General features: G+C 45.7%; 1 protein-coding gene across 1 annotated transcript in view; it reads right to left on the bottom strand.

The window, feature by feature from the left end:
- ICE2 (interactor of little elongation complex ELL subunit 2) overlaps positions 1-20923 on the bottom strand; it is a 266066-nt gene that overhangs the window by 35419 nt on the left and 209724 nt on the right. The window contains exon 13 of the mRNA XM_077472932.1: positions 19996-20080. Coding sequence (XP_077329058.1) covers positions 19996-20080 — 85 coding nt within the window. The remainder of the gene's footprint in view (positions 1-19995; positions 20081-20923) is intronic.

The following is a 20923-nucleotide window of genomic DNA, read 5'->3' as shown; positions in this document are numbered from 1 at the left end:
ACCTCAAAGAAAAGATCTTTGCCTCAGGAAGGAACAATGTCCAAGATCAGCCCAAATACGCCAGGCAATAGGAAGGCTAGAGGGAAGACATTTTGAAGTTTATCATGCATCAAAAAAGTTTGAAGTAGATTGTCATTTGAATGTTGGAAAATAGGACCGTTACTGAAGAATCTTGCAACAGAACATCTTCCAGATACCCGGTGATGTAGATACCCTGAGATATTAGTAGAGCCAGGAGCAGAGTCAGCATTTTGTAAAGAGTGCGGAGGAATTTTGGTCCATGGAAACTCTTGGTGCAGAGCATAGCCAGAATGTTAGGGTGACAAATTGGTCTCCCACAGCAAAGCATACAAAGCACTGGTTTATGGTAAAGTTGGAAACCTGAAGATAGGCATCTTGAATGTCCACTAATGCCAGAAATTCTCTTAATCTCAGAGAAGTGATGATGGATCTTACAGACACCATGCAAACTTTGGAGACAGGCAGATACCCCTATGGGAATTTTAGGTCCAAAATTGGGTGAATGCCTCATTTGATTTTGGGACTTTGAATAGGTTTAAGTAAAACCCTTTGAACCTTTCCTCTGCAGGAACTGAGATAACCCCTGGGGATTGGAAGTTAGGAATCAAGGAGGGCCAGAGATAGAAATTGTATTTTTTAGCTTCTGGAAACAACAGACTAGACCCCTATGCGCAGGACCTCTCGGGTCTATACTGGCAAAATTACAAAATATGTTCCCCCAACTTCAGAGGTAAAGGGTAGGGTTGGTTTTGGGGTCCAAGGCTTGCAAGGAAAAAATGGACCCACACTTAGAGGACTATGCCTGGGTGGAACAAAAGGACCCTTTTTGCTTTTTTGCAAGGAGGTGGTAACAGTCATGGCAGTAGTAGGCTTAGGCTTTTTTTGGGGGGGGGGGGGGGTAGAAGTACTTTTCCATCCATAACTTTCTGTCATGTGTCAAGGAATTCTCCAAGAGGGCGTTTACTATCAAAAGGCATGTGAAAGATGCCTTTTGCAAGCAGGTTTAGCCAACAAAGTTTTTAACCACAAAGTTCTGCGCATATGTACAGAGAGCCGTGTCATCCTAGAGACCTGGCACGTACATTCTCTAGGTCATCAACACAAAAAAGCAGCATACATTAAGCTGCTTCTACGGGCAGAACACAAAACTCCTGTATAAGAAATATTTTTTTTAGTCAGTGTGCATGGAGCCTAAGGGAAAAGTCAGCCGTTTGGCTAGTATGCACCGCATCAAAGAATGTGCTTACAGTACAAAGCAAATGCCTTAGTTTGTGTCTCATAACATGCACAAGATGAAATCTGCAATATCCTCTTCTGCCTCTCCTTCCCCTATATCTTTTTCAAAGAGGATAGAAGTTTAGACTACAGAAAAAAAGATTCAGCTAGTGAAGAGGCAGAAGAGCACTTCTGAGCCCTGAAGACCAAAGGTTCTAGAAGTACAGAGTATTCAAATGAATTTAGATCTAGTTGCAATTAAATCTACCAATAGGCTATCTGTTGAGCTCTTGAGAGGAAGCTAGAATCAGAGGACGTGTGAGTAGTGTAGGACCTTGCTCCAATGTACTCCTTGTGTTTTATGTGGAAATGGAAGGTCTATTAAGGCAATCAGTGTTAAAGCGGTTGTAAAGGCTAAAGGTTTTTTTACCTTCATGCATTCTATGCATGAAGGTAAAAAAAAACCTTCTGTGTGCTGCTTCCCCCCAGCCTCCCCTAATACTCACCTGAGCCCCCTCTCAATCCAGCCATGTGCACAGGAGCCTCGGCTGTCCCAGGTGTCTCTCTCCTCACTAGCTGAGAAACTGGCTGAGACACTGGCTTCCACTGCAGTTAATCCCAGTCAGTGAACTAACGAGGAGTACGGGGCTGAGCCCCAGCGCCAAGTGTCTTATGGTTGTGCAGAGCGGGGCTCTGGAGCATCTATGTAGCAGTGCCCCCATAGCAAGCGGCTTACCATTGGGGACACTGGTCTAGGGGAAGGGAACCAGGAGTGCCAGTTGGGGGACCCCAGAAGAGGAGGATCAGTGCTGCTCTGTGCAAAACCACTGCACAGAGCAGGTAAGTATAACATATGTTTGTTAATTTTTGTAAAACAGCAAACCTTAAATATAACTTTTTTTTTTTTCAAATATATATTTCATTAGTTTTCAACAATGGGGCAAGGGCTCGTTTAACATACAGCGGTAGCATAAAAATGGAGGTCGCAGCCTCCAAGTCACACATCTTGACAGGATACCAAATACAGCATGTATTTCAACAGCACAAGAAAGAAAATATAACCCGGGTCTATATACTCCCGATGCTCAGTTCGTTGGTATATCCAAGGTCTAAACAATATAGGCCGACATAACGCTACCAGAAAAGAATGAAAGAAGAGAGAAAGGCGAGATGCAGGGGAAAAGGGGGAGGATCGGGAGAGAAGGGGGGGGGGGTGCGGAGGGACAGGGGGAGGCGTGGGACGGAGGTACATGTCCATGGGGACGGCACCTCCGTATACTGCCTAGCGTCTGTATAATCACAACAGCTCAAGGCGCAAGCAGGGACTTTCCTTCATCTGAAAGAATGAACATATTCCAGAGAGACCAGGTTTTCCTATAGGTGTCCTGTCTGTGTTGTGCTGTCAGCACCAAGTCCTCCATTTTTTTCATGTCTTCTACCCTCTTCAACCACATAGCTACGGTTGGAGGACAGTCCTGCTTCCAAAGTAGGGGGATACAGGACTTGGCAGCGTTAGTCAAATGTCTCAGTATAGATCTCCTATATTTTCTGGGGGGCAGGGTGGATACATGGAGTAGAAAGAACGCCGGGTCATTGGGAATCAGCAGGTCTGTAAATTTTTGAGACACCGTGCGTACCGCAGTCCAGAAAGGCGTCAACTTAGGGCAGGACCAAAACATATGTAGCATGGACCCCCTTTCCTCATGGCACCGCCAGCAATGTGCCGACGTGTCTGGGAAGATGGCGTGCAGGCGACTCGGTGTAAGATACCACCGTGTCATGATTTTATAATTGGTCTCTTGAATTTTAGTGCACATCGACGTTTTAAGAGAGTGGTCAATTATATTTTGTTTCTGGACTGCAGTAAAGGTGCATTGAAGCTTTGCCTCCCACTTGTCCAAGCACGCTAGGCTCGGCGGGTGGGCTGGTGTATTCAGTGTCGAGTACATTGTAGAGAGGACTCGAGAAATTGGTTCCGTGCCCGTGAGGAATTCCTCGTATGAGGTCAGCGGTCGTGTGTAAGATTGGGGATCTGGGATGCTTTGAAGGAAATGGTGTATCTGTACTGCGTCCCAGAAGGAGAGCTGGAATGAGCCCGCGGGGTCGGTTAGCTCCGTTAACAAAGGCCACCTACCTTGCCGCACAAATCGTGCAGCCGTAACACAGTCTGAATCCCTCAGCGTCCTAAAGCGTGTAAGTGAATTCCCAGGGGGGAACCGGTGGTTACCCAGAATCGGGGTCAATGGAGATGTTTTGGTAGTCAGGGAGTTCGGAAGGGTCGCCTGAAGACATTGCATCAGAGTGTTCCCTATCAAAGGATGCGATTTTATCTCTGGGGGGAGGGTGCCACCACACCATAGTGCAGATCGCAGGGGAATGTTTACCTGCTGTTGTTCTATCTGTACCCACAATTTCAATTCTTGATGTCGTCCCCAGTCCACGACTGCCTAAGTGGATAGCTTGGTAGTATCTCCTAACATCGGGGAGCGCCAGTCCCCCATATCGTTTTGGAGCAGAAAGTTGGGCACGTGGTATGCGTGGCCTCTTGTATGCCCAGACAAATTGGACAAACAGAGACTGCACCTGTTTAAAATATATGGAAGGTATTCTGATCGGGAGAGCCTGAAAGAGGTATAACAGTTTGGGGATCACACTCATCTTTAGTAGATTGCATCTCCCAAACCATGAGTGCAGCCCCTTATGCCATGTGTCTAGCAGTGTCCTGATCTTTATCAACAATGGGGGAAAGTTATAGTCATATAGTCATATAGACAAGTCAGTTGGGATTTTCGTGCCCAGGTAAGTCAAGGCAGAGGACGCCTATCTAAATCGGAAGGTGGATTGTAGCACAGAGAGGGTACGTGCCGGAATAGATATTCCCATCGCTTCAGATTTAATGAAGTTAATCCTAAGGTAAGAGAGTTTCCCGTATGTCTCGAATGCACTCAGGAGGTTCGGTAGGGAAATAATCGGGTTAGTGATGGAGAAGAGCATATCATCTGCATAGGCTGACAGCTTACATTGCAGTCGACCAATTGCCACCCCTTGTATATCAGGGTTCATTCTGATCTTGGCCAAAAACGGTTCCAAGGACAGAGCGAAAAGCAGGGGGGACAATGGGCAGCCCTGTCTCGTGCCATTGGTGATCTTAAAAGGTTCTGACAGTACACCGTTTGCCTTCACCTGGGCCGTAGGATTACTATATATACTAGCTATGCGGCTCAGCATCACCTCCCCCAGTCCTATATGTCGAAGTACTGTAAACATAAACGACCAGTTAACCCGATCGAACGCCTTTTCGGCATCAGTGTTTAAAAATATACACGGGGTCTTCCGCGATGACACAATGTGTAACAAATTCAGCACTTTGGTGGTACTATCTCTAGCTTCCCTTGACGGGACAAAACCCACTTGATCTAGGTGGATAAGTTGCTGGAGATGTGATGCCAGCCGAGTAGCCAGTATTTTGTTGAACAGTTTAAGATCCACATTCAGCAGCGATATAGGTCTATAACTGCCACAGGACGCCGGGTCTTTCCCTTCTTTAGGGATCACGGAGACATGGGCACCTAGGGTAGCGGAGGCAAATGTTTCTCCCGACCCCATGGCATTAAATACCGTAAGTAGTTGGGGGCCCAAGACTGGGAATAGGGTTTTGTAATATTGCAAGGTATAGCCGTCAGGACCCGGTGCTTTCCCAGGTTTCAGGGATTTTATGGCCGTTTGGAGTTCTGGTAAAGTTATGGGAGAGTCTAAGAGTCTTTGCGTGTCAGGCGAGAGAGAGGGCATTTGAGAGGTCGCAACGTATTCTTCCATTTCTGAGTGGGGCGCTGTCACCGGAGGCAGGTTGTAAAGGGTGGAGTAGAAGGAATGAAACTCCTGTGTAATATGCGTGGGTAGGATTGCCCTGTCGCCCCCTGCCTTGTTAATGTGAGGAATGTACGTGGAAAGTTTTAAGTCCCTGACCATTCTCGCCAACAGTTTTCCGCACTTGTTCCCTGATTCATATGTCATTCTACGGCAGATCTGTAAATGTGCCTTTGCTCTGTAGTGGAGGAGATCGTCGATCTGGTTCCGCAAGGTTGTCAAGTCAGATTTCCGAGGACAGTGTGGGACTATGCTTATGTTTGCCCTCAGCAACAGCAAGTTTCTGTAGGAGCTGGCTAAGTCGTTGGGTACGTTCCCGTTTAATTCGGGCCCCATGCTTAATAAGGATCCCTCTAATCACCGGTTTGTGAGCCTCCCACAAAATCCCAGGCGCGCAATCAGGTTGGGCATTCTCCTGGAAGTAACAATGCAGCTCCCTAGACACCTCCGCCAACACCTCCGGTGCCTGCAAGAGGCTCTCATTCAGACGCCAGAAGCGCTGCCTGAAAGGGGCGTGATCAGATATACGGTATGTCAAAAATATGGGTGCATGGTCAGACCAAGTCCTAATTCCAATAGATGTGTGTTCAACGGCATGTAGTTGCGCATGGGGGATCAGGAAGTAGTCTATCCTAGTGTACACCTGGTGAACAGAGGAATAGTAGGTATAGTCACGCTCTCCCGAGTGCTGCAGACGCCAAACGTCAATCAGCTGTGATTTATGGAACGTCTTAGACATACGCTTGAGTTGGCCTAAGGGGATGGAGGTCCTTACAGAGGAAGTGTCGACCGAGGGAGTCAGTGGGGCATTAAAGTCTCCCCCTATAATCAGCTGGCCCTCTCTAAAGTCTTGAAGACACTCCAAAGTCTCTTCCAGAAATGTAGCCTGATGGTCATTAGGGGCATATATCGCTGCCAGGGTAAGCTGCGTGAGGCCTACCGTACCCTTGAGAAAGACAAACCGTCCCGAGGGGTCCAGATTGTAGCTCTGGCATGTCCAGGGAACCTTACTGGAGATCAGTATGGAGACACCCTTGGACTTAGCCGTTGGGTTTGTGGAATGATAGGCTATCGGGTAATGCTTATTTCGTAAATAAGGTAGCTTAGTATCCTTAAAGTGTGTCTCCTGGAGAAAAGCCACATCTACATGGGATCTTTTTAAATCGTCTAATAAAATACGCCTCTTTTCCGGCGTGTTAAGAACTTTAACATTTAGGGACATCACTGTAAGTTCGTCAAACGCCATGGGGGATCGGGGGGGGGGAGGGAGGGGGGCGGATGGCGTAAAGAATCAGGAAGGGAAGGGTAAGGGAAGAGAGGGGAAGGAAACAGAAGGTTGAAACAGATACCAGAAAGAAAAGGAAAAAAAACGTCAAGGAAAAAAAGAGAAAGAGAGTCAGAAAAATGGGACAAAGTCTAACACCTTGTCCCACGTACAATATAATATTTGCATATGGCGCTTGGGGGCCGTATGGCAGAACCCAGCGGCATATACCAGCCTATCTGGGGGGGAGGTAGGACAGGGCTCAAAAAGAGCGCCCAGGCACCCCTCCCCACCCCGACATATATCATAAAAATGAAAAGAAAAAACACACATGAATCACTCCAATAATACTGCAACAGGGATGACCCCCCAACCAGGAAAAGGGAGATAACAAATACAGTAAAACTGAAAAAACAGAACTAAAAATAGTTGTTCTTATTCCCCACAGTATACGTTCCCCTCGTACCAGCTTTTTGGTAGACACCTGGCTCCAAATGTAAAGATTGCCGCAGCGCAAGGGCTGCGCATCCTGTTTCTGCCAGGCTATGTAAGAGATCGTCAACCCTCCCCAGACATACCTGAAAAGCCTGCCGAGCGTCAGCTAAAACGGCTCAGAGTACAGGACAGACATCCCATCAAATGGTGTCCAACGTCCGGATAGCCCGCCCCCCACCCCCAACTAAACACACAACTGTGTCAGAATCCCTCAATGCATCTGCAATCTAGTGAAGGCCCATGACCCCAGAACCCCCCATGTCATCAGGGCCCCGAGCGTGCAGCCATATCAAACCCATCTCCCATCCGCCCGGGCTACATGTCCGTATGTCCGGCCGAGGGGTCCACATGACTACTACTCTCAGGGCCGCTGTCAATGGGGAGATTTCGCAGCAGGTAACCCAGTAGCGTGATTCCCCACACATCAAACGGTGGCAAAATAGTGTCCGTCTCGGCTGGGCACTGTAGCGTGGAGTGTTCTAGCCGTAACTAAGAAGGGGTGTGCCGCGGCAGACAGGCAGGGCAGAGTCAGCAAGACAAAAAAGGCAACCGAGGGTTGGGGGCATAGCCTTCCACAGCTGCCCGGGGGGGGGGGGGGGGGACGATAAAATCCAGGTAGGATCATGCAAACACTCGGGACGGGTGGCCCACAGAAAAAAAATAAAAAAAAATAAAAGGGGGGCGGTGTCAGGGGATCATGAGGGAACCAGGGGACAGTCAAGGGCCAAAGGCAACTGGAAATGCAAGGGCAAAGAAAAGGAACAAAAACTTAACTTAGCAGGTGAGTTCCAGACCTGGGGTTGGGGTCATCAGGTTACGGTCACACGAAGTTGGGCGTTTGCACCCGGGAGCTAGATCAAGTTTCACGGACATCCTCCTGAGAGACCGCCCTAGGTCGGCGACGACCTCTTTGTAATCCGGGAGGTACCACAGCTCCCTGTCCCGACATATTCGGTTGTCCTTGGGCTCGTGGGAGGAAAGCCAGCCAGTCAGGCAGCCTCACCGGATCCGCTTCAAGAAAGGTAAAGAGGGCAGGCAGGGATTTAGGTTTCCGCAAAGTAAACGACCTCTGATCCTTCTTAAACATCACCGACAGTGGATAACCCCAGCGGTAAGTTATGTTTCTCCTACGAGCAAGGTCAAGCAGCGGCCTCAGCATGGCCCGTCTTTGCAAGGTGGGGCGGGAGAGGTCCGGAAGGATCTTAATGGTCGCCCCATCGAACTCCAGGTCTCCAGCGCTCCAGGCTTTGCGTAGGATCTGTTCCTTTTGAGAAAAGTGGTGGATCCTGCAGATAACGTCCCGGGGTCGCAGGGGGTCAGTAGGTTTAGGGCCCAGCGCTCTGTGGATCCGGTCGATCTCCACCCGGTCCGGGAGCTCGATGCCTTCTATAGCGCGGAAGATAGCAAGCGCGGTATCCTGCAAGTCTTCAGGGCCTGTAGCCTCAGGTAAGCCCCGGAGTCGCAGGTTGTTCCTGCGACTCCTGTCCTCCATTTCCTCCAAGTGGAGTTGTTGTGTCACCAGAGTCTCTGCGTGTGCCTCCTGGAGTTTCTCCACTGCCGCTATACGTTGTTCAAAAGCAGCCAGTGAGGTCTCCCCCGCCTCCACCCTGGAATTAAGCGCCGATACGTCTGCTTTAACTGCCGCCATCTCTTTGCGGTGCGCCGCTTCCACAGTCCCTATCAGAGCTGTTATGTCCGCTTTCGTCGGTAACGCTTGGAGCAGCATACGCAGTTCCGCGTCCACTCCGCCTGTTGGCACGGCAACTCGCCGCAGTTCGTCGTCTATGGGGCGGAGGTCCGGCGGGAATTCCCGACTGCCATCCGCCGGGGTATGCTCTGTACGTGAGAGTGGTGCCGGACCCGGGGACACGTTCTCCTCCTCCGCGTGAGTCGCAGCCATCTTGGCCTCCGGGGACAAAAATTGCTGGCGGTGAAACAACCGGTCAAGCTCTCCGGAGGTCGGGGTGTGGGACGCTGAATTCAACAGTTTGTTGTTCCGCTTGGCTCCCTTCTTCTTAGCGGAGTGCATAGTGCTTTAAAAAGGTATCTAAACGGTCGGGGTGGTCGAGAGGCGACCGGGTGCTCCAGAAAAGTTTGCTCCTACTCAGCCATATCTAGCCTCCGTCTCCAGTGGGAATGCTGAGCCCTCGGCCGTGGTGGGAGGCCGGAACGGCCGCGGAGCACTATCCCGGGCGGCGGCCGCAGGAAACACCGGGGATCTGTAGGCTTGACTAGGCCGCAGTAGGCCGGAGCCGGCCATGGCCTTCCCGAGCGCCCCAGAGTCCAGGGAACGCCACCGGAGGTATCCTGGCAGGAGGGGGAGTTATGGGGGGAGACCGATGAAGGCCCCTTACCACTCCAGAAGTCAGGGCCAGGGATGTTCCGCGAGGCCTCGGGAAAAAGAAAGATGGCAGCGGCCGGAGGATCACAGCGCGGCGAATCTCCCGGGTCCACGCTGCACTGAGCGCCGCAATATCCGTCCGGAACACCACTGCGGGTCTTAGCCAGCTGCCTGAGGTAATTTAGGCCGATAGGATGCAAAAGATCTTGTGGATGGCGACGGATAGCTCCGCAAGCAGCAGGAGCGTTCAATCAAACATCCGTCGCCATTCGCGTCCGGCCACGCCCCCCCTTAAATATAACTTTAAGCCTTTTTGCCATTTAAACCATAGGCATCTATGATAAACTGTCAGATCCACTGCTAAATATTCGACCTGGATGCCCTTCCTGGGCTCTTCTGGCAGCACAAACCAGGAATCCAGACCTGTGCCGACAACTCAAGTAGATCCTGAGCTCCTGAACAACCTCTAGAGTATGTAGCAATCTTTCTCTTGCCGACTGTGGATTAGGAGAAAAATAAAAGGCAAGACACTGTCCTGATTCAAGTGAAAACTAGAAACCACTTAAGGCAATAAAAGTGGATGAGGACGAAACTTCACCTTATGATCCGAGACCAGGAACAGCTCCTTGCATGAAGGAGCTGCCAACTCTGACACTCTACTCAGTGAAGTGATAGCAACCAAAGAAGCCACCTTCCAAGATAAAAGGACCAACAGAATCCCGATTGGTTCAAAAAGTGGCCTCTGCAAGGACAATCAAGATTAAATTCAAGTCCCAAGAACACAAAAATGGCCCGACAGGTGAGACTGTCCAAGTTACATGCTGTATGAGGTATGAAACAAGGTGTGAGAACAACGGCCTCTGGAAAAGAATGGATATTGACGAACTGACCCTTAAGTGGTACTTAAGGCCAATCTCCTTTTCCCTACTGATCGGAGAAAGAAAAAGAAAATCTTCCACTCTCATTTCTGCTGGTGCCACTTCCTAGCTTCACCCCAGGCAAAATAATATTTCCAAGTACTGGAGTAGGACTGTATGTAGGGAACTTGCTTTGACCTAAACACAGCTTCCTCCTCTAGAAATCTATAGAAAGAATATTGAGGTAACGAGTATTGGTGTCTTCAGCAAGCCCAGCACTGGGGCTAGATGCTTTGTGAACCCTCTAGAGCTGTGGCCAACCCAAAGGGAAGATTCACAAAAAAAAAAAAAAAAAACAGCTTTCTACAGCAAATATAGAAATCCTTGAGGAGCCTGGAAACAAACCGCCACATGAAGACGTGTGTTTATAGAAGATTATGGACACCGAAATTTACCTCTTGCAGAGAGGTCATCACTGAACAGATCTAGCCTATCTGAAAACAGGAGGATTTTCAGCGGCTTGATATCTTAAGATAGCCCTCATGTCCCTATTTGGTTTTGGAACTGCTCTGCTCTCTCAGGGAATTTAGCCCATAACTTCTGCTCCAAGAGAAAATGCAAGACAAAAAAAGACTGACGACTCTATGGCAGACCCAGACAGTCCCAAGAGGTGCACTTAACCTACCAGTTTTCTGCTGGCTAAAGATGGAACAAACCACCTCAGAGTCTGCCCTAAGATACTCCCAAAACACAGCCGCCTCAGATACCTCCCTCAACCAGGTGGGGAAATGTTTACAGCATCTGGTATTCCTGGGCAGTGTTCCATCTACATACTAACCAGGCTTGATCCTGCTTAGACTTCGATCAACCGAGATCAGACATGATCAAGCTGCAGTCTGATGAAAAAATGAATGTGTCTGGAAACACTGCAATGCCAAACACCACAGTGGCTCAGATGAACCTGACGACACCACTGTCCATCGGAAGATGTGGACACCACCAGATCCCTGAACCTGAGAGCGGTGCACCTGCCTCCCATGGCTGCCTCTCTTTTCTGGAACCTTTTAACTGGTATAACAGCTAAATAATGCAGCAACTATATTAGCCAATCTACTATACAGTCATCCAAGGATTCAGGCCTAAAACAATGTTGGTTTACCTCTATGCAACTCCTTAGGTATGCAAGTACCCAGGTATTCCGTTATGCAAGTACCTAGGTATGCAAACATGCAGGCATACAAGTATTCTTAAAAAAACAACAAATTCTCCTGCGCTCTGGTGTCTTGGTCTTTGAAATGTGATATAGACAGTTTAAGATGGTGTTGTCAAAAGGTCTTGTAGCCCTCCTTTAGAACATTGGGTGTTCAGATACTAGAGAAAAACAATACAAAAGAGGGGAAGGCGCACTGAGCTAGTGCATTACCATAAAATAGCTTTATTTAAAAAAAAATCAAATAGCAAAATGGCTACTCACAAACGAGTATTGATCAAAGGCAAAATTAATACAAATAGATCCATCGCACCGAACATTGGCGAATCCAGATCAGATGTCAGAGGAATTGGTAAATACCTCAACGAAAACGGCTAACGCGTTTCAGGACTGACCCCCTTTCTTCAGAGCCAAAATGGGCAATGGTCTCTCGCTGGAGGCTACCGGTATATATATATATATATATATGGAAGTTTCTAAACACATGTGGTCGGAAAGGTCATGAAGCTCCACCCACAAAAAATAAAAATAAATAATTTTTAAAACTAAATTCTATAAAATAATTGACTACCCATTCACCTGTCTTCCATTCGCGACCATTCACATATAGGAAAACATTTTCTAGTAAACACCTCCATGTAAAAAAGATGAATACACATATCCATGTGTACACCCATAGATACCCAAAAACACAAGCATGTGCACATACACACAGATATATGGGTGTACACACACACACATCGATCGCTCTATTTTACTTATTTTACTCCTATCTGTATGCTCATGTGGGAAAGGGGGACAAGGCATTTACCTTAGATTTACGCCAGTGACCACTTCAGCATTCTATTAGTTGATTCAATATATCGATACATGAAAACCGCACCTGTACGTGCAGGGAGGAAGTACTCAGTGATCAATCTCATGTGCGCTCCACAAGTTGGCTGGAGCGCACCTAGTCCCGTATAACAGGAAGTGCGGGTTCCTGCTGCCCCAGTATGGACACTTCCGCTCAGGCGCACATCGAGGATGCCCGAGCACAAGCGTCCGTCCGCCTATCATGCTCCACTTCCGCTCCTGCGTGTACCCAGACCGCTGGAGCGCAAGCTGAAGCCAGGACCCTGAAGCGCGGGCGGAGACAAACCCGCCCACAACTTTAGGCTACCGGACCCGACCCAACCGCCCATACGTGCACCAGCCTAGTGCCTGGGAGCAGCAAAGTGGCAATATAAACTATGCTACTCTTTAGCATAAGCTATAGGCGAAAGTGATGTTTTGACCTTGCTTAAAGGGATATTTTTTACAATTATTTTTTCAAATGACTTTTTTTTTTTAATTACTGCATTTTAGTGTAAATATGAGATCTGAGGTCTTTTTGACCCCAGATCTCATATTTAAGAGGTCATGTTTTCTATTACAAGGGATGTTTACATTCCTTGTAATAGGAATATATATCTTTTTTTTTTAAGCAGTGTAAAAATAAAGAATAAAAAGTTAAATAAATAAGAATTTTTTTTTTTTACATGCCAGTCTCTTTTTTAAAAGAGAAACTGCAAACAAATGCAGACTTACCATTCCTGCTGCAGGACTCTGAAGATAACAGGAGTCCAATCTTCACCCATCATGGCAAGCTTTGTCGTAAAAGACCTACAGAGACTGGGTTCCCCTTAATGTGGGGTCCACTCCACTTGACCTGTATAGCACACTGCAGGAAAGCACCTTGGTCAGAAAAAACACTGCATAGGTCTCCATTAAGCAGGGTCCAGCGCCATATGGCTGCATTACAGGCAAACCTTGAGGAATCTTCTCTCCTTCCAATGAAGCTCAGGTATCATCCATTTTGGCCAATTGGTTTTTCAAATGGATCCGACTGAAGTCCATGATTCTTAATAGAACCATCCAGGCCTCCACATATGTTCCAAGAGCACATATATCACATCAGTGACCACCACCTTACAGACACTGGCGAAAAAACTGATGTGCTTCCTGTGTAGAAGGGGTTATATAGGGGAGGACTTCCTGTTTGATTGATCTACCAGTGTCCATTCACCTATAGCTGGCGTATAACCCAAGTGGTTAATATAATGACTGGCCCTGTATCCTGTGATGTACGATAAAGAAATAGGATTCTGTAATAATACTGGGAACCCCTTATTCACACTGCAGGTTCTGGGAGGGAACCAAACTTCACCCATCACAGTGTTCAAACTTGCAAAGGGATGGATCACGGCCCTGGAGCAGTTTAAACGCCCTGCTGCTAACTACATCCGTTACACCATATGGCAAGGTAAGTGCCATAGACCCCCAAAGACCCCTTTGCGAGTTTGAACACTGTGATGGGTGAAGTTTGGTTTAGTGCCTGAATCAAGCATTACATGCCAGCTGCAGGGTCTGGGTACAGTTCCCATTATGTACATCAAAAGTAACTGACCCAGAAACTGCTAGTAAGCCCACTAGCAACAAGCAGTTGGGTCCTGATAGAACTACCAGTTAAAATAGCGAACAAAAATAAGAATGGCTTAGAAACTTCTCCATAAGAGAAGAGGTCCATCACCTTAGGCCATGTAAGGGAGTGGGGTTATACAAGGCTGCACTGGGAGGCCTTAGCAGCAAAGCTTTTTCCAGTGTCCAATCATATGGTGGTAGCAATGGATACTGCTTGGTCTGTGACACCATGTCTTGTGTCCTGTGTTTTACAATGAACTCATTTTCAGGCCTAGAATGACACAAAGTGAAGTTCAAATTTTGATAAAAAATAATAATAAATGTGCTTTTTTTTCAGGTAAAATAGCATGCATTTATTTTATTTTTAAGGTGCCTGTAGAGCCTTAAACCAGCGATCAGCAGACTGGGGGTGCAATGTCAGACTCCTGGAGACCCTCAGGATAGCGGTCTGCCTATACCTCAATGCAATTTCAGTGCAATGTCAGACTCCTGCAGGCCCACAGGATAGCTGTCTGCCCATAACTCAGATATGGGCAGGCATTTACTTGAGAAAAGGCTATTTGATCAATAGCAGAAGCGCTCACCAGCACCCTTGCAGTTCATTGAGAACTACAATCCATACTTGTAGTCTATTCATTCACAGGAAACTGTGAATGGATGAGGCCGTGTGTAATAAGCCTCTTACACGCCCACCACTAACTTTTCACAGAGGATCCCCCACCCACTCTAATGGTGGGGGCGGGGGGCGGGCTTAAGGGGGAGTGCATGTTGAACATGTTACACCTGAAATACAGGTGTACCATGTTCGGAAAGGTGAACGTAGACTTCCATTTTAACATGTGCAATAGTGTAAAAAAAATGGCTTTGGTAGAAAGGTGGTTATAAATATAATTCCCTGGTCAGTTTCATTTTCACAGTATAATTTCACTATCCCCTTGAAGATATTGCCAAAGTCGGAGAACATCCATATTTTTATATATATATATATAAAAATATATTTACTATTTACTGTCCTATTTACTTTCTTTTGGAAAGCACCTGTAAATAGACTTATGTATAGTCAAACAAATCACAGCAATGTTTGGTTTGTCACTACAGCACTGGACTGCTATTTGTGCCTTGAAGTGTGCTCCCCCCAGCTCACACATATACAGTGCCGTGCAAAAGTATCCCCCCCCCCCCCCCCCCGGCTTTTTACCTATTTTGTTACATTACAGCCTTTAGTTCAATTTTTTTTAATCTGAATCATATGTGATGGATCAGAACACAATATACATAACACTATTTTTCAGGAAAAAAAATATATAATTGGCTTATGTGTATGTATTCACCCCCTTTGTTAATGAAGCCCATAAAAAGCTCTGGTGCAACCAATTACCTTCAGAAGTCACATAATTAGTGAAATGATGTGCAATCTAAGTGTCACATGATCTGTCATTACATATACACACACCTTTTTGAAAGGCCCCAGAGGCTGCAACACCTAAGAGGCAGCACTAACCAAAACACTGCCATGAAGACCAAGGAACTCTCCAAACAAGTAAGGGACAATGTTTTTGAGAAGTACAAGTCAGGGTTAGGTTATAAAAATATATATATATATATAGCCAAATCTTTGATGATCCCTAGGAGCACCACCAAATCTATCATAACCAAATGGAAAGAACATGGCACAACAGAAAACCTGCCAAGAGACGGCCGCACACCAAAACTCACGGACCGGGCAAGGAGGGCATTAATCAGAGAGACAGCACAAAGACCTAAGGTAACCCTGGAGGAGCTGCAGAGTTCCACAGCAGAGTCGGGAGTATCTGTACATAGGACGATAATAATCCGTACGCTCCATAGAGTTGGGCTGTATGGCAGAGTGGCCAGAAGAAAGCCATTACTTTCAGCAAAAAACAAAATGGCACATTTTGAGTTTGTGAAAAGGCATGTGGGAAGACTCCCAAAATGTATGGAAGAGGGTACTCTGGTCTGATGAGACTAAAATTTTACTTTTTGTCCATCAAAGAAAACGCTATGTGTGGTGCAAACCCAACACATCACATCACCCAAAGAACACCACCCCCACAGTGAAACATGGTGGTGGCAGCATCATGCTGTGGGAATTTTTTTTCAGCAATCGGGACTGAGAAACTAGTCAGTGTTGAGGGAAAGATGGATGGCGCTAAATACAGGGCTATTCTTGCGCAAAACCTGTACCACTCTGTGTGTGATTTGAGGCTAGGATGGAGGTTCACCTTCCAGCAGGACAATGACCCCAAACACACTGCTAAAGTAACACTTGAGTGGTTTAAGGGGAAACATGTAAATGTGTTGGAATGGCCTAGTCAAAGCCCAAACCTCAATTCAATAGAAAATCTGTGGTCAGACTTAAAGATTGCTGTTCGCAAGCGCAAACCATCCAACTTGAAGGAGCAGGAGCAGTTTTGTAATGAGGAATGGGCAAAAAAACCTAGTGATAAGATGTGGCAAGCTCACAGAGACTTATCCAAAGCGACTTGGAGCTGTGATAGCCGCAAAAGGTGGCTCTACAAAGTATAGACTTTGGGGGGGGGGGGGGTGAATAGTAATGCACATTGACTTTTCTGTTATTTTGTCATATTTGTTGTTTGATTCACAATAGAATAAAAAATAAAAAAAACATCTTCAAAGTTGTGGGCGCATTCTGTAAATTAAAATTAAGCGAATCCTCAAACAATCCATGTTAATCCCAGGTTGTGAGTCAACAAAACATGAAAAATGCCAAGGGGGGTGAATTATTTTGCAAGGCACTGTACACACACACACACACACACACACACACACACACGTTTATCCCCCGTATCCCTCCACCAGCACATTAGTTTTTCCATTGAAATATTCCACATCCAGCACAAAATCTCTCTATTTTATCCTCCAAAAACTTCTCAGTCTGCAGTCAGTCACACCGCTATGAATGGCATACTTAACACTGTCCATGTCCTCCCCACAGACATCATTCAATGAGCACAAACAACCTGGAGGTTTTGCACTCAACTGAAAGCATCAGTCTCTGTCCTCCCCACCTCTGCAAAAGTAAGTTTCTCAGTAACTGTAGATTGTATGTAGTCCATGATTTTTGGGTGTGTGTGCGTTAGGACACGCATTGGGCTTTCCTCTGTATCCTGCCCCCAGCAAATGCAAATCACGTCCAGTATCTATATCAGCAATGAGATGCCCTTTCAGTACACAGAGTTCTCTATTCAGTTTTACACCCGCAGAGTATGGACCTTAACCAATTTGTGACCAGTCTGCAGTATGTATTAACCCATTGGTGACCAATCCATAGTGTATGTGTATTAAACTCTCAGCGATCAACCTTCAGAGAATGACCATTATTCCCTCAGCCACCTAACCACAGCTTAAAAACATTAACTCCTTACTGAACCTTCTGCAATGTATGCAAGCTGCTTAAGAGTATGTACAACAACCCCTTAGTGACGAATATTTAGAATGTGTCATTAAGCCATCAGTGACCTGTCTCCAACATAAAAGCATTAACCCCTTCACATCCAGTCTCCAGACCAGATGAATTAACCCTTCAGTGTAGTGTCCCCAGCATATGCGATAACCCCTCATCGCTCATTCCTCAAGCCTTGAATTCAAAGTGCTTAGCCTCAGACAGAGATGTTAACCCTCAGCACCCAACTCATGTAGGTTAACCCCTCAGCAGTCAATGTGTTTGTTTTAGCTCTCAAAAGCTGTTCTAATGCTGTGTTTTCTAATGTTCAGCTGCAAGTAGCCAGCACATGTGCAATTACTCCTCAGTGTCCTGTCACCAACATGTGTGTTAACCCTCAGGACGGTGGTGCACGATCCCTGGGAGGTAGAAGACTATAGACCAGTAGACTGCCACCTTCAACCACACAGGGGATCAGCCTCTAATGCAGAAGTCTCTCCAAATAGGGCAAAATGTTTGTTTTGCAAATGCTAACAAATGAAGATGCCTACACTCAACGTTGTACATTCATCTCAGATATTACAACTTTAACTTTAGTCATCTGTTGAGGAACAGGTACACCTTTGCTAGTATGCAAATACAAGAACCTTCAGTGAGGGCTTGATGTGGATAACCACTAGTAACATGTGCAGCTCACCCAGTCCACAATTTTGCATGCAGCCAGCCATTCACACAAATACTCCTGTAAAATCATGCGGTGTTCAAATTATTTTTGATGTATTTTTCATGCTTCATGTTTTTTTTGTTTTGGCCAACAAGCAATATCTCCTGTGACATAAGGAGACCTCCTCTTTTTATCTGCTTCCTCTGTGCTGTTGTGTGTAGCTGTACTATCTGACCACAGCCTAAAACTGCATGAATAATGCCATTGCCCTTGCAGCAACCCTTGTAATTATTGTTTTTTTGGGATTGTAGAGCAAACCCCTTTCATGTACCAGCTCTTCAGCATCCAACATTGTCTGGCCTGCACTCTCAATTGTATCTGCAGCTTGGTTAAGCTGGCCATTCATTATAGAATTTTCTTATTCAATTTACTTTAGCTTTACCTTCAACTATGTAGTGCAAGTGCCTGCCTGATTACATACAAATTGAAAAGGTGTTTTGGTTTGACCTAATACTTTGTGGTTTTGGTAAATCTAAAGGAAAATTGTATAATGTATGGCCAGTCTCAAGGCCTGTACACACGATATGAAAATCCGATGGAATAATTTGTACGACGAGCTGCTGATTTTCAGATCGTTAGTGCGGTGCTTTCGACAGCCGATTTTGCTTTTTCGGCAGACAAAAGCTGGATGTGCATACTATAACATTTTCGTCGAATGTGAAATCAATGTCTGATTTTCATTTCATTAGTACGGTTTTCGTCTTAAAATAATCTTAATAGCAAGACTACGCATGCTCAGAAACAAAAGAATACATACAAAACTATTCAACACATTACGTCACTTCTGACATTGTATTCTGTCATACGAAATTTTTCATATTGCGAGTAACCTCTTCACTTTCGACATAGACTAGCATGCCACAAAAAACAGACATTCGGTCATCCAAAGATCGAAGCGTGGGAGGCTTTAGAGTGGATTTTTGTAGAAGAGAGATGGTTGTTATGCATAAAAATGCTCTAAAACACATGTATTCGCGTTTTCTACATGTTTCCATTGGAAATCTACAGGGGCCAAAATGTTGCACCAAGAGAAGCCCCTGCACCTTTTCATGAGTGTGAACTGGCATCATATAGAATAATCTGATTTCTATTGTTATGTATTGTAGCACAACAGTAGAAGCACCACAAATCCCATTAGTGTGACCGCGAGGTAACAGTGTTGCTGAATATGCAGCCAGCTTTCAGTGAACTGAGCCAAATTTGGAAACCTCCACATATATAAACTTATCACTTAAATCTTTTCGTCTCCACAAATTTCAAGATCATTAAAGAAGTACTATTATTCAACTCCCCAGGGGACAAAGTGCATATATAGCATTTGGTCCTATTCTGATCAGTGACCCAGCCCCCCAAACACACTACTTTATGCTGGCTATAGCTTCACCCCCTTTTTCAAACCTGAATCATGGGTGCTCCTGTTGGGGGGGGGGGGGGGTACAGCCAGTAAAGAGTTCCGCCCGTTTCTGAGTGATCTCTATTAGGAAAGGACAAACAGCTCTGCTTGTCCATTCATAACCACAAAAGATCCCAGAGAGCTTTGGCTGTAAGGTACCTTTTACTATTATGAATGAACATACAGCGCTGATTGTTCATAATAGTGAGCGGTTATTCAGAGCTGCAGCGCTCTATAGGGTTATCAAGGCAGTTTTTGCACATTCTGGCCAATGGATCACAAAGCACTACAGGGCTGTGTGGGCCTTGATTTTTATGAAAGAACGATCAGCAATGTTGGGTCAGAGGTTTGTATAGCACAGCCCAACATCACTAGTAGCTCATTCACAAAACGGAAAAACACTCTGCGCCCCAGCTCTGTGTCATCCACCGGCCAAGACTATGTATATGTAAAAGCAGTCACAGATAGACACACACAGTGCTGCATTCTGTGTGATCTTTTTTGCGCAGCACTAGTCTCTGAAGCAGTCCCTGCTACAACTCCAAGATTCATCTTCCTTGTAGCATTATTGTCAGAGGAAAACCCCATCATTTATTTTGGGGAATCATGTATTTTAGACTACTGTGGATGCAACAGGAAGAGTTTCAACATCCCAGAGTGGGTACATCCAAAACTACACAGTAAATACGAATACAGCCCAGAGCCCCAAAAAAACAAAAAAAAACTATATAGTCACACTTACTTGAATGTGCTGACTTTTTCCTTTAGCTTTTGTGCAGTGACTTCTTCTAACATGAAGAACTTTGAAGTAAAGGCATCCACATGACCTAAACAATAGGAGGGAAAAAAACATTTAGGTTTCTAGGTTTATAAAACCTCAAACAATGAAAGAGCAAGCAATACAAGAGGTTGCTGGAGAGTACTTTTCAACATCCCACAAAGGTTTTGTAGATGTTTGTATTTCCTGAAGAAGCTGGAAAAGCGAAACTAGTCAAAATACTTCACCGCTTCTATTAGCCATTGATTGTGTACATTATATTTTGTTTATATTAATTTTCTAATAAATGTATAAAATACTTTTTATATTGCCGTTTCATTACATTTTTATTATCGTTGTTGTGCACCGCAAAAGTCCGCCCGCTCTCTGTTTTGGTGTTTCTCTGGCTGGGGACTAGAGTTACCATTGTTTATCTCATCCCACAAAGGCTCATATTTCTAGCCTTGTATTTATTCTTAAATATTGCCAGACTAAGCACTGTATTCAACTATTTCAACTTCAGAAAGCATAGCTGAGTGACAATGGCTGGCCTTACATGAGGCACCAGAAGAAACCATTAGTGGCTACAAACAAAGTTTGACTAGTTTTAAAATGTTTACCAATTTTAAAATGCGTATTTAACAATTTAATTTGTGTTTAACTGGCTGTGGTCATGGGTCAGAATGGGCTCCCTGACCAGTCTGTAGCTATGCAGCTCCAAATGCAACAAACTGTGATGCACTGTGTGTTCTGACACCTTTCAATCGGAACCTGCATTCGTTTTTTTCAGCAATTTGGCCAAAGTAGCTCTTCTATTGGACAGGGCTACACAGGCCAGCCTTTGCTTCATTGAACTTTGGCCGCCCAATGACCCTGTCACTGGCTCACTGGTTTTCCTTCTTTGGACCACTTT

Source organism: Lithobates pipiens, unplaced genomic scaffold, assembly GCF_037356315.1.
Source record: "Lithobates pipiens isolate NorthernLeopardFrog02 unplaced genomic scaffold, aLitPip1_a1.2 Scaffold_8, whole genome shotgun sequence".
Classification (NCBI taxonomy): Eukaryota; Metazoa; Chordata; class Amphibia; order Anura; family Ranidae; genus Lithobates; species Lithobates pipiens.
The sequence above is the reverse complement of the archived record's forward strand: the minus strand, read 5'-3'. Positions and strand labels throughout refer to the sequence as shown.